General features: G+C 58.1%; 1 protein-coding gene across 2 annotated transcripts in view; it reads left to right on the top strand.

Annotated features, from left to right (window-relative positions):
• The window catches only part of CELSR1 (cadherin EGF LAG seven-pass G-type receptor 1), a 147,146-nt gene that overhangs the window by 95,967 nt on the left and 37,139 nt on the right, over nucleotides 1-14,040 (top strand). For both annotated transcript variants that reach the window (XM_069586187.1, XM_069586186.1), the window contains exons 6-9: nucleotides 4,405-4,562; nucleotides 5,598-5,761; nucleotides 6,178-6,303; nucleotides 8,617-8,783. In XM_069586187.1, coding sequence (XP_069442288.1) covers nucleotides 4,405-4,562; nucleotides 5,598-5,761; nucleotides 6,178-6,303; nucleotides 8,617-8,783 — 615 coding nt within the window. The remainder of the gene's footprint in view (nucleotides 1-4,404; nucleotides 4,563-5,597; nucleotides 5,762-6,177; nucleotides 6,304-8,616; nucleotides 8,784-14,040) is intronic.

The following is a 14,040-nucleotide window of genomic DNA, read 5'->3' as shown; positions in this document are numbered from 1 at the left end:
CTCTTCTCAGGGGTGGGCACGGTGGGCCTGTCCTTGCTGGCCCCGATCCCGCCTGCCTGTGGTGGGCTCTGCTCAGGGCACCCTGTGCACAAGCCCGCCCCTCCTGCAGGCCCTGCCGGCCTGGGCCTCCAGCTCTCAGATCGTATGCTGGCTCCCCTTGGCCCCTGGGTGTCCACGCCAGGCCGCTGTGGGGCAGGGCTAGGGGTGAGAAGGGGCAGGGATCCCCGGCCGGAATAGCTGCCCCCTGGGGCCAGGCCCCAGGAGGGACAGTCAGGGACTCGGGCCTTTACCTGTCCTGTGCCCGGAGCCCCTCTCACTTGAGAAGTAAGGTGACTCGTACTGCCAATGGCCCCTTTATTCCTGGACGTCTTTTTCTCTTGCACAAACTTGAAAAACTCTTCTTAAAGATGTGAAGGGGCAGCTCCTTTCGCCTTGCTGTCTGTTCTTTGCTCCTCCCCTCCACGCCCACAGAGCCTCCCCTGCCCTCTCCTCCCCAGCCCCAGTCTCGCCCTGGACGCTCGGGTGGACCGCTCGCGTCACAGCCCCTCCTGCCAGCGCGTGGGCGGCCGTGTGCGCCCGAGCTGGGCGCCGTCGCCACCTCTCGATTGCCCTGATTCCTCCCCCCTCCGCCAGCCACCCAGCCACGCTTTGTCTTCCCTCGACCAAGACGGATGAGCTGAGCCCAGATCAGACACCCTCGCTGGGGCCTTCGTTCCTCCCAAACCCCCAAGTCAGGCTGACTGTGTCAACACGCACGCTTCCCAAGCCCGATGGAGAACGTTCCCTGCTCTTTCTGCCTGTAATTGCTTGTGAGTCTCTCTAGGAAGGCTTTGGGATACAGTTTATCCTCATTTGACAGATGGAAAAAACGGGGAAGGTGAATGGTGGGCGTCCATCCAACCCCACCGGCACGCCAGCCCCTGAAATCACTCCTCTGCTTTCCGTGTCTCTATCCTGGACACATCATGTAAATTGGGTCACACAGCGCGTGATGTGTGTTGCGTGGCACAGAAGGCCTCTGTGCCGGGCTTCTCTCATGTGGCGTGGTGTCTTGGAGGCTCACCCACGTGGTCGCCTGTAACAGTTCTTCGTTCATTTTTAGCGGCTGAATAATAGTCCGTTGAATGGATATACCACATTCTGTGTATCCATTCATTTGCTGATGGACTTTGGGGTTGTTCTGCCTTTTAGCTGTTGTGAATAGTGCTACTGAGACCTTTTGGGAACAAGTGTTTGTTTGAGTCCCTGTGTTCGGTTCTCTGGGGTTTGTTCCTAGCAGTGGTTTCCTGGGTCACGTGGGGCTCATGCTCAGTACTCAGTCGTGCCTGACTCTGCAAACCCACAGACTGCAGCCCGCCAGGCTCCTCTGTCCATGGGATTCTCCACGCAAGAATACTGGAGTGGGTTGCCACGCCCTCCTCCAGGGCATCTTCCCAACGCAGGGATCAAGCCCGCATCTCCTGCATCTCATGCCTTGCGGCGGGTTCTTTGCCACCGAGCCTTCAGGGAACCCCGGTCATGGGGTAGCTGTGTTGCACTCTTTGAGGACCCTGTCCATGTGCCCTAAGTCCCTGCAGCTTTGGTTCCTGTTACCCACAGCCTTCCCCCAGCTCCCTTCCTGTTCTCCTGGCGATCCTGACCACACGTGGATAGTTGGCCTGGGCGTGAGGCTGGCCGGCCCAGCGTTCTGCTGGATCAGGAGTAGCACGCCGCGCCGCGGAGTCGGACGCTGGCCCTGGGATGTCGTGGCCCCTCCCCGAAACCTCCCTGTGTGTCTCTCCTGCTGGTACTCGCAGGTCTTACCCTGAGGGTGCTCAGTTCTGTGCTCCGAAGGGCCGTCTCTTTGGGCCCAGGGGCTGGTGGATCTGGGAGCAGGAATCAAGAAGCAGATGCCGATCCGTGTTTGTTTCCCCCCTTGCTGCTTCAGTGAAGTAACGCCAGACTCTGAAATCTGTCTTACCAGTGAAACCTTTCTCACGTCCGTAAGTGCTGCTGTAAATACAAATGCTGATTTTTTTTTTTTCCGTCTTTCCGTTTTCCTCATCGTTTCCGTTTGAAGCCCGTGGCTCTGAGCTGTTGATTGTCAGCAGCAGTTTACAACAACCGCAGTTGTGTAAACAGCAGCTTCGTTTCATTAGCGCCTCCCAAGGATAAATGCTGTTTATGGCCTTCCTCTGGAAGGCTCACACCCATCCCCAAAAATGTAAATTGCAAGTTGTCAAGATAATACGGGGCTTGCACAGCTGGAGGACGGTTCTTTCCCCAGGATCGCACCTAATATTTAAGCATCTCGTAATAGGCACCTGGACGTGTTCTCTAAAGGGGGCTGCTATTACAGAGAGAGAAAACAGGTTATTTTTTATGCTTATCTAACTGTGGCTTAACCAAAGGTGAAATCTTTAAGGGAATAGCTTAGCCGACCTTGTGATCTCATCAACTGACGCAAAAGAAACTGGAGAGGATTATGCGTGAGCTGGGACATCAGGGGGCAGGGTGAGTCTTCCTCTGGCTTGACCTGAGAAGCGTTCGAGGGAGACTCCAGCGTCTTATGGTGATGTCTCCCGAAAGCCCCTGTCGCACAGAGAGGATGGGTATTCTAACATTAAACCTTCGTCTTGTAGACAGAGAAACTGAGGTGTAGTGACGGCCTTGTCCAGGTCAGATGGTCGGCCAGGGAGGAAGTGGGCAGTTTGGCTGGGGTTGCCACATACCGTGGTGTAGGCTGTACACTGCACAATTCCAGAGGGTAACGCCAGGGTGAATGAGGCCTCCTGGAGTCACACAGCGTGGCTGCCTGGCTGAGCTCCTGTTACCAAAAACTCCACGTCCTGCCTTTCGGCCTAGCATTCTCAATCAAAGGAGACTTTTTTTGTCCTATTTACAGACTGAAGGTTTGGAAAAAGAAAAACCGAAGGTTTGGAATGAACTGTGTAGTTGTTATTTCCCCATTAAAAGACATTGAAGATGATTTAATTAAATTCTCTATGTTTTTACAACTCCCCATTTCCAATGTTATAAAGAAGCATTGTATTTCATCATTATTAACTCGACCGGACCCCAGACCTATCACGTGGAGGCCCTGAGCCCTTGCTCTTGGGGCTGATGGATGGTCCCTGCGGGGACTGGGAGCAAATGTTCTGGGTCGGGGTGCGTGTTGCGTGCAGATGGTGAAGCGTGGTGGCCCTCTGGGTTAGCCCACACGCCCCCTCAGGAGGCAGCGCTTGTCCAGGCTGTGCAGATGGGGAAGGGGCTCAGGCGTCTGGCCCAGCCCGAGCCGGCCCTCTGCATTTCCGGAACAGTGCCCCGTGCTGTATGGCGTGGGTGGCGTGAATGGTGCTGTGTCTCCCACTAGGAGTCTGAGGGCCGTCTGGGTGGGTGTGCTGGGTGTCCTCGAGGGCCGGCCGGCCGGGGACTGGTGAGGAACGCCCAGGATGAGCGGACTGCCCAGGGAGAGGGAGTCAGTCCTTGGATGTGAACCCCAGCCTCCCCGATTGGGGAACCTGCTCCTTCCAGAAGTGGGCAGGCTGCCCCCTGCGTCACCGGTCCTAGGGGATGCTCCTAAGCAGCCCTGGGCAGGGAGACTGAGTGTGTGAGAACCATGGGGACGCCAGGGAAGGCAGGGAGCTGCTGATCTGGGACACAGAGGGTGGCTGACCTCGGGCCAGCAAAAGGGGCTGGAGGGTCATCCCTGGGCCAGGAAGGGCATGAGCCCTCGAGGGGTGAGCACCTGGAGTTGCCATCTTCCTGGCCCAGATGAGGGGTACCCCGCCAGGTGGGGGAGCGCTGACTATGCAACCTGCACCCCAGGAACCAGGCAGGAGGTGCGTGGACACGGTCCGGCCACAGCGTAGACTCACACGGATATTCAGAAGGAGGGGCCCCGGGGCTCTGGTATCGGCTGCGGGAACGAAACACAAACTAGGGGGCTGACAGCAGACCGGCCTTCTCCCCGGTCCTGGAGACCGGTGTCTGGGGCCAGCTGTGCGCAGGGCCTCCCCAAGGGCTGCAGGGCACGGGCGGTCCTTTTTGTCTCCGTCAGGGTCTGGAGTACTGGCTCCCTTGCTGTGGCAGCGTCACCCGCCTCTGCCTCCATCGCCACATGGCGTCTCCCTGGTGGCTGTGTGTGTGTCTTCCTTGTAAGGACACCAGTCACCTGGGTGAGGGTCCGTCCTGCTGCAGCATGCCCTCAGCCCAACCAGTTACGTCTGCCAGATGCCAGTTTCCAAACAAGGCCACATTCTGGGGTTCTGGGAGGGACATAAGTTTGGGGGCTTCCCGTTCACCCATGACAGCTGGTTTGGAGACTAATTTAAGACCAGGCTGGTTGGGAGGCGGGTGCCGTGGCTGGGGAACTGGCGGGGGCCACTGGCGGGAGGTCACGCTGACGGCTTTCTCGTCCCCCAGCCCAACATCGGCCGCCTGGGCCTGCCCCACGGGCCGTCCGGAGAGAAGGTGGCCGTGGTGACCGTGGACGACTGTGACACGGCCGTGGCCGTGCGCTTCGGCAGCTTCGTCGGGAACTACAGCTGTGCTGCCCAGGGCACTCAGAGTGGCTCCAAGAAGTGAGTGTCCCGGGGGCGGGCCCTGCAGTGCAGCCCGTCCGTGACCGCTGCACCAGAGGGGTCGTGCAGGGCGGGCTGCAGCGCGGGGCACTCTGGGCCTGGAGGCCTGGCAGTCCCGATCTGGGGTGAAGTCGCGTTTCCTCCCTCATCCCTCGATTTGTCAAAGCCTCCCCGAACAGGTCCCCTTACACTCATCTGCCCAAGCGGTGGCCAGGCCATGCCCAGGGTTGTTGATGGCTGGCGTGCCTAGCCCAGAAGCCCTTGCCAGCCCTGTCTCCACGGAAGCCCTGGCTTTGTTCCAGAAAGCGCTGGTCCCTGCGATTCAGGGCTGGGTCAGTGAGCCCTCTGTTGGATCCAAGTGACTGTTCACCATGTGGATGCCAGGGTCCCCAGGGCCCATCGTAACCCTGGGCAGAGACATGCTGGCGTGGAAGTTTCCAGTCCCAGGGCAAGAAGGGTCCATGCTGGACTCTACTCGGATTGCTTGGGTGGGATATTCACTAAGCTCTTTGAACCCCACGGTTAGTTGAGCCTGGTCTGCTGGGGCATCCGGTATGAAACATGCCTGTTTCATCAGGTCCCCGCCCCCAGCTGTGGTGCAGGGGGTGCGCTCCCAGCTCAGTGATGGGACGGGTGTGCGCCTGCAGAGCCAGGGTTCGCGTTTGCCGTGACCTCCGCTCAAGGTTGTTAGGGACCAGAGGCAGGTGGCACCACTGTTCGGCTCTGCGTGTCCTGTTGCGGTGTGGACAGGCCAGGCCAGCGGGCAGGACTCGGGGCGGCCACCCGAAACCTACCGTTTGTCAGGACCTGACATGAGGGGGAAACTGAGGCACCGAGCTCCTGAGAGCCGGGGGCGGCCCGGAAGCAGGATCTGCCGCGTGTGTTCTGGCCTCTTGGCCGCCTGCTTCCTTGGCCTGCCCACCTGCTGGATTTACTGCTGCTCAGGGTGACGAGTGAGCCCGCGGCTGAGGCCACGGTGACACCAGGGCCCCCCTCGTCAGCCCACCGTCTCAGCGGTTGACGTTTCCTCCACAGGTCCCTGGACCTGACCGGGCCGCTGCTCCTGGGGGGCGTCCCCAACCTGCCCGAGGACTTCCCGGTGCGGAACCGGCAGTTCGTGGGCTGCATGCGAAACCTGTCCATTGATGGCAGGCACGTGGACATGGCCAGCTTCATCGCCAACAACGGCACCAGGGCAGGTGCGGTGGGGGCGTCATGGGGCCGCCGTGGCCGGGCGAGGAGGGCTTCCTCCACCTCCTGGGGGACCGAGCTCCTGGGCCCAGCCGCCCGCGGGCCTGGGGTCCCACCTCTGTGGCGGGCCTGCCGCCGACCCGAACGCATGATCCCAGGTCCCCAGGTGGCCCAGCTGGCTGGCGGGCTGGGCCCGAAGCCCCGGGCCTCCAGACATGGACGTTCCACGGTGTCTCGGGTCTCAGGTCCCGATGGCCCAGGGGGGCCCAGGTCTGCCCGCCGCCTCTCCAACTGTCCCCACAGGGCGCGTCTCCCTGCCGCACGGGTTGGTGCTGGGAGACATGAGTAGAGCCCCACCCCCACCCTCTAGTGGTTCTTTCCTCCACGTCCCGCTCTGAGCCCACGCACTGCGCTCCGCCTCCAGGCTGCGCTGCTCAGCGGAACTTCTGCGATGGGACCTGGTGCCAGAACGGGGGCACCTGTGTCAGCGGCTGGAACACGTACCTTTGCGAGTGCCCGCTCCGCTTCGGCGGCAAGAACTGCGAGCAAGGTGAGAGCTGGCGCGGTGGGTGCCGGGAGCCCCAGCCTCCCGTGGCACGTGTGTCCCCAGGCCTGGGTCCTGGTGGGGAGCCGGGTGGGGGGGCGCAGGCCAGGGCCTGGGCTGGGGGCACCATGGTGCGTGATGTCGGAGCAGAGGCTGGGCACCCAGGACGGGTCTGCAGGACCCAGCCCTTTGCGTGAGCCGGACCAGCGTGGCGTGGGGAGTCCATGGGGGCCAGAGGAGTGGGCGGGGCCTGGGTGAGCCTCCTGGAGGCTGTGTGTCTCCTCACAGGCACCCTGAGCTGCCAGGGGCAGCTCCCTGGGCCCCGCGCCCCCACGCCCCTTCTCACTACCCCAGGGCTCCGCCAGCTGGCCGCCTCCCTGCCGGACCGCACACACTGTGGGCATCAAAGCCTGGGCCTGCCCCCCGACCCCACCCCTGCTGCGGTAGAAACTGGCAGGTTTTATATGATTCATTCATTTTGAAGCAACATGGTGTTAAATAAGAGTCGTGATTTAAAAGCCCCCGGTGCTCCTTACAGTTAAGGTAGGCCTGAAGGGGCAGACAGAGGCCAGCCCAGCTTGGACCCTCTCCCTGGGTCTGCTGTGGAGATGTTGTTCAGTCGCTCAATTACATGCAACTCTTTGCAACCCCACAGACTGCAGCACGCCAGGTTTGGAGTTGCCCGGAGCCCGTTAGCGAGTTGATGGGCTGGGGAAGTCCTGCCTGTGGCCGCCCTCTGGCCCCCAACCCACAGCCTCTCCATAGAAGGCAGACGCTCCTCACCCCAGCCTGCACGCCCCGAGGGATGGGCTCGGGGTTCTCCTGTGGCTGTTTGTGGGCGTGGGGACCACGGCTTCCCTGAGATTCCCTCAATGAGGTGATGAGCAAAAGTGAGTGGGCCCCGTGATAGGAGGTTCTCAAGGGGAGCAAAGTTCACAGTGCGGGCGAGAGGGTGGAGCTAGCGGGCAGCCCACCTGTGCCGGGCGGTCCGCCCTGCCCAGGGCCGCAGCGATGGAGCTGAGACGCGTGAGTGGGAGCCGAGGTGTCGTGTTACGACCGCAGTCCTTGTCCGGGACGCAGTCACTGGTCAGGGCCCCCTGTTTTGTGTCACAAACCAGCGGACACCCTTCAAGGCCCCAAAGGTCTGTTTTCCGCGTAGCAGGTGGGCATGGCCCGTGCGAGCCCCGTGGCCACCTTAGGTCCAGCCCCAGCTGAACGCCACGTGCAGGAAGCTCGGGGCGCGGGGAGGGACAGAGGCCCCTGGGGGACGCAGCGCCATCGGGCCGCCCGTGCCCTCGGAGTTCCTGTTATGGAGGCCGGGAGCCTGGCTCCGACTGTGCCAGAGCAAACAGCCGCTGGGGCCTGGGTTCCTGAGAACAGGAAACAGATGCTGTGCTCACGGGCTCAGTGGCCCCCAGAGGCGGCCCCCGCCTGGCGTGCCCCGTGCCGCCCAACACCTCGTGGGGATGGCTGTGGGCCCACCTGGGGACCCGGGGTGAGATTCTGGGAGGGACCCTGAAGCCTGTGATACGCAGGAGTCTGCAGGCAGAGTGATGAAGCTGGGTTGGCTCAGCATCACCCCGCCCACCGGTCTGTCTGGCGCCCACAGTTTTCCTAAGTGTCACCGTTTGGAGGACGCTGATGGTCCCCCCCATTGCCACCTCCCTGGTCCCCCCCAAACCATCTGGGAACGCTCAGCTGGCCGGCAGCCTTCCCACCTCTGTGCCCATGACCAGGAGGAGAGAAACAGTGGCCCGTGTGCCTCGGGGTTGGAAATCCACCCCAGACGCCAGCTGACGGCGGGGTTGGGGGTGGGGTCAGGCTGAGGGTTGAGGTGTGTGTGCGGGAACACGTGTGCGGGGTTCACTGCAGGCTCCCACGGTCCCACCAGGAGACCGCCCTCCCTATGGCCCCTGTCCCTGCCCTGGGTTCCCCACCCGGCAGGTGTGTGTCGGGGTGGGGGGCAGATAGACTAGGCTCACAGGGCCCCCCACTGAGCCCAAGGGTCCTGGGCTGTACCACTCTGCCTGCAAGCCCCTTCCCATACACAGGCCCTGCTTGAGAACGCCCAGGCCCGAGCCTCACTCTCCAGGAGGGTGGCCTGTGTCCTGAGGGGTGAGAGGAGGTTTCTGCAGGGCCCAGGGCTCCTGGACTCAGAGGGCGAGTGCTCTAAAGTAGAAGTCTGAGATAGTTCTGTATTAAAATAAGAAAGGCCTAGGGTTTCTCCCCTCCCCCTCCCTGGGGGCCTGTCCCGCCCTCTGCTGCTGAAATGGACTCTCAGGGGCCGTCTGATGCAGGGAGCGGTGTCTGTGTCCACAGTCATGCCCCACCCCCAGCGCTTCAGCGGGGAGAGCATCGTGTTCTGGAGCGACCTGGACATCACCATCTCCGTGCCCTGGTACCTGGGGCTCATGTTCCGGACCAGGAAGGAGGACGGCGTGCTGATGGAGGCCACGGCGGGCGTGTCCTCCCGGCTCCATCTCCAGGTGAGCGGGAGCCCCGTCCCACCCTGGGCGCCTGCGGGACAGCTGTGCACCCGCGTCAGGCAACCAGAGGCTCGGGCCGTCTGCCCTGAAGCCCGGCCTTCCCACTGCCCTCGAGGGGCGCCCGGTCACCTCTCTGCCCACGCCACTAGTGGTCCTCCCCGTGAAGGCCCAGGAGAATGTGACCACCCAGCGCCCAGCACCAGATCAGTCAGCCTGACAACCCTGCCTGGGCGGGGGCTGGAGGCTCGGAGCCCAGGGGGAGCCCCCTTCTCTTTTCCCACCTGCCCCCCACCCCCTACCTGCCTCTCACCCCTCTCTGGCCCCTCCCCGGCCCCTGCTCGGGTCTGTCTCCAGCGCAGGCCCGTTCAGGTCGCACTGAAGGTGCTGGGTGTACCTTCCAGGTAATTACAGCCACCATCGTTTTTCCCTTGTTAACCAGGAATTGGATCGGTTTACCAGGCGGCCCCAGAAGCCAGCTCTGGGATGGAACACGGCAGGCACTATTCTGCCTGGGGATGGGGTTTCCCTCTGTGGTGGTTTTGCTGTTGGAACAAATTAAATTGGCTGATTCAGGTGATGAGTGGGCGCTCGCAGGCTGTCATTGACGATGGGGTCTCCGTTGGAAAAAAGTACGCCTTCAGTGGAACACCACCCAAAGCCACAAACTCCTGTATTGTCTGAGTAATTAAAGTATGAGGAGCTAATTCAAACGTGAAGGGTTTCTGCCAGGAACCGTGGCCAGCGCCTCCCTGTGGAAGGCTGGGTGGCAAAGGTGGTGACCTCAGGGCGGCAGGGGGTATTTTCCAGACCCTGGAGGCCACCCAGAAGGCTGCCCCAGGGCCGTTCCCAAAGGCTGGTCAGCTGGGGATTACAGATGTATTCTGGGCTGTTTCCACACGGCGTTTGTGGAATGCAGGCCTCCCGCAGCCCGTGGGCTCCGGGGGCGATCTCCACGATGTTCCCAGCCTCCGCAGCGGCCCAGACAAGGTACAGAGTCGTCCTGCAGCCGGATCAATTTGGCTGATTGCTCTTAGGCGCCCTAAATCCACCTTCATTGTCAAGTGGGAACCACCTGGCTGCTGCTGAACGCGCTCCTAAATCCGGTGACGGACCTAAGGGGGCGAGCGGCTGCTCCCGACACCCTGGGATCATTCTGCAGACGTTGCTTTTGTTTGTGGGCGCTCGTCATTTCATTGTGGAGCTGCTGGCTTCGGGGCTTTGTTAGCGAGGACCGCGAGACAGGATGGCAGGGCAAGTTTAATGAGTTGACTCCGGGCTTCTGTGAAGCAAAAGGAAACGAAATATAAAAAGGTGAAAAGCTGTCTTCTTCCGTTGACTCTCAGTTAAGACTGAAAAGCGAAGTACGCTATTAGCTGCGTTGTCTTTATAATCAGCTAAACACATTTTCTGTTTCCGTCAAAATTTCTTCTTTGGCCCATCGGGGATTGGTAAGCATCTCTCTCAGTTAGCAAACAGGTGGCACTGTCAACCATTTGGTTATTGTTCCCAGCGTAACTGCGGGCTTCCCTGGTGGCTCAGAGGTTAAAGCGTCTGCCTCCAGTGCTGGATACCCGCGTTCGATCCCTGGGTCGGGAAGATCCCCTGGAGAAGGAAATGGTAACCCCCTCCAGTATTCTTGCCTGGAGAATCCCGTGGACGGAGGAGCCTGGTGGTCCACGGGGTTGCAAAGAGTCGGACACGACTGAGCGACTTCACTCCCTTCACTCCCAGCGTAACTGCAGGACAGAGGACGCTCGCTGTGTGACTTCAGACCTTTGAGATGTGTTGAGACTTGCTTTCGAGCCCCGCATTTGGTGGTTTTTGTGGATGTTCTACCTACACTTGAAAAAAAAGAACACGTTCACCGCGGTTGCGTTCTGTAGTGTCCTGTGCCAGTCAAGCAGGTGACTTGTGTTTGTGGCGATTCACGTTTTGTCTGTCCTTATTGATTTAGGGAGTGTTTACTCAGTTGCTGGGAGAGGTGAGTTCGTCTCCAGCCTTGACTGTGGCCCATCTCTCAGGCCCTCTGGACCTGTCCACTCTTGCTTTGTAGATCTGAAGGCTGTGTTGTTGTTGTGGTTGTCGTTGTTCAGTTGCCCAGTCGTGTCCGGCTCTTTGTGACCTCGTGGACTGCAGCCCGCCAGGCTCCCTGTCCCACACCATCCCCCCGCAGTTTGCCCAGGTTTACTTCCATTGCCTCGGGGATGCCATCCAGCCATCTCATCCCCTGATGCCCTCTTCTCCTTCTGCCCTCAATCTTTCCCAGCATCAGGGACTTTTTCAGTGAGTCAGCTGTTTGCATCAGATGGCCAAGATACTGGAGTTTCAGCTTCAGCATCAGTCCTTCCAACCAGAATTCAGGGTTGATTGCCCTTAAGATTGACTGGTTTGATCTCCTTGCTGTCCAAGGGACTCTCAGGAGTCTTCTCCAGCACCACGGTTCGAAGGCATCAATTCTTTGGCATTCTGCCTTCTTTATGGTCCAGCTCCCACAACCGTGTGTGACCGCTAGAAGACCTTAGCCTTGACTCTATGGACCTTTGTCCCCAGAGTAACGTCTCTGCTTTCCAACACACTGTCTAGGTTTGCCATTGCTTTCCTGCCAAGAAGCAACCGTCTCCTGATTTCATGGCTGCAGTCACCATTCACAGTGATTTCAGAGACAAGAAGAGGAAATCCGTCACTACTTCCACCTTCTCCCCTTCTGTTTGCCATGAACTAATGGGACCGGATGCCATGATCTTAGTTTTTTCAATATTTAGCCTTAAGCTGGCTCTTTCACTCTCCTCCTTCACCCTCATCAAGAGGCTCTTCAGTTCCGCTTCACTTTCTGCCGTTAGCGTGGTATCGTCAGCATGTCTGAGGTTGTTGATATTTTTCCCACCTGTCTTGATTCCAGCTTGTTACTCCTCCAGCCCGGCATTGCTCACGGTGTGCTCAGCGTGGAGGTTAAACAGACGGGGTGGCAGCAGACGGCCCTGTGGTGCTCCTTTCTCAATCATGAACCAGTCAGTTGTTCCACACAGGGTTCTAACTGTTGTTTTTCAGGAGGCAGGTGAGATGGTCTGGTATTCCCATCTCTTTAAGAGCTTTCCAGTTGTGATCCACACAGTCAAAGGCTCTGGTGCAGTCCAGGAAATAGAGGTAGACGTTTTTCTGGAACTCCCTAGCTTTCTCTGTTAGCCAGTGAATGTTGGCAGTTTGAGCTCTGGTTCCTCTTCCTTTTCTAAACCCAGCTTGGAAGTTCTTGGTTCACATAAGGCTGAAGCCTGGCATGCAGGATCTTTAGCATGACAGCATGGGAGAGGAGTGTGATTGTCCGGTTCAGTGCTGCCCTTCTTGGGACCTGGGGTGAGGACTGATCTTTTCCAGTCCTCTGGCCACTGCAGGGTCTTTCAGATTTGCTGACGCATTGAATGCAGCACCTTGATGGCCTCATCCTTTAGGGTTTTGAGTAGTTCTGCTGGAATTCCATCACAGCCACTAGCTTTATTAGCAGCAGGGCTTCCTAAGGCCCATGTGACTTCACTCTCTAGAATGTCCGGCTCTGGGTGATGTTATTAGGCCATGTTATTAGGTGCGTACAATTTTAGGACTGTTCTGTCTTTCTGGAATATTGACTCTTATCACGAAGAAAATCCTTCATAATTATTTTTGCCTTAGAATCTACTTTGTCTCCTGTTAATATCGCTATGCTAGCTTTTGTTGGTGTTTCTGTGATGTATCTTTTTCTATCTTTCTCCTTTCAACTCATTTCTGTTTCCTCATATTTCAGGTTCCTTTTATTAAGCAGTCTACTAATAGTGGTTTTTTTTTAAAAATATGCTCTGTATTTAATTTGAAGTTAGGTTCGTTACAACACTGTTTTTTAGATTTCAAACATGTATTTTTGGAAGTGTAGTTGATTTACAATCTTACAGTATTTAAACATGGTAGCTCGAGTCTTATCTCATGAAACGAGGACTAATTGCATCCAGAAACGAATCTGCTGGCCCCTGAGTCAGTCTCCTTGAAGCCGCTGCGGTTCCCATGACTGTTTTCACGTCTGTGTCTGATGGTTCTCTCGCCTGGATTCCCACGAGTCTATCCTAAGACACTGTCCTCTCTCCTCGCGTACTTGGTTATTTTTGACTGAATGCTGGACATCGTGTTGAAAAGCGAAAGGCAGTTTGAAACTAGGATGGTGGTGTCGTTACCTGCCGTGTTTGCTTCTGGTTGCAGCCCTCACCCCGGGCAGGCTCAGAATTCCACTTCCTCTCCTCCCAGCCGCATGAGCCGAGACAGCTCCGCACAGCTCTCAGCCTCGTTGGTCCCTCCCAGGGCCCTCCGGCAGCCGTGCGGCAGGGGGCCGAGCGCGTCTCTCCAGACCCCCACCTGCCTGGCTGTGCTTCTGTCCCTTGCAGTGACTTGGGTCACTCTGGTGCCTTGGACAGCTGTGCTCTAAGATTCTGCCTCATTTTCCCGGGCATGCTCAGGAAGTGGGCTGGTCCAAACTGCCCAGCCCTTCACTGGAGAAAGGGAACTATGATCTCAGCACTGCCCCAGCTACATTTTCTTAGAACATGAACATCTGAGGCCAGTTACCATGCTGACTTCTGTCTTTTCATACATATATTTGAACATGGTGGCCTGTATCTTGTCCCATAAAATGAAACATTTACATCCAAAAACAAGACCCCAGTAGTGACCAGAACCTGTGATTGTTCCCGATACCTAAGTCCAGTGGGCTTCGTCTTATTTGATCTCTGCCAATATTTGACGCTTCTTACCATAGAAGAGGGGCTTCCCTGGTGGCTCAGCTGGTAAAGAATCCGCCTGCAGTGCAGGAGACCCTGGTTTGATTCCTGGGTTGGGAAGATCCACTGGAGAAGGGAATGGCTACCCACTCCAGTATTCTCGGGCTTCCCTCACAGCCCAGTTGCTAAAGAATCCGCCTGCAATGCAGGAGACCTGGGTTCGATCCCTGGGTTGGGAAGATCCCCTGGAGAAGGGAAAGGCTACCCACTCCAGTATTCTGGCCTGGAGAATTATGGTTGCAAAGAATTGGGCACGACTAAGTGACTTTCACTTCACTTCGCTTCACCGTAGAAGAAAGCATGTGATCTGGAACATGTGACAGGCAACAGCAAATTAGACTTTGCCTAATTTTTTTAAGTTCATCTCTAACTCGGAGCCCCGTGGTAAGCCTGCTTGCATGGCTTTGTTCCTTAAGTGACAGCGATGTGGTTTGTTTCTTGCCATCACTGCCTCAATCCCT

This window comes from Ovis canadensis, chromosome 3, assembly GCF_042477335.2.
Source record: "Ovis canadensis isolate MfBH-ARS-UI-01 breed Bighorn chromosome 3, ARS-UI_OviCan_v2, whole genome shotgun sequence".
NCBI classification, from domain to species: Eukaryota; Metazoa; Chordata; class Mammalia; order Artiodactyla; family Bovidae; genus Ovis; species Ovis canadensis.
Note: the sequence above shows the minus strand (reverse complement) of the source record. Positions and strands in the feature narration are given on the sequence as shown.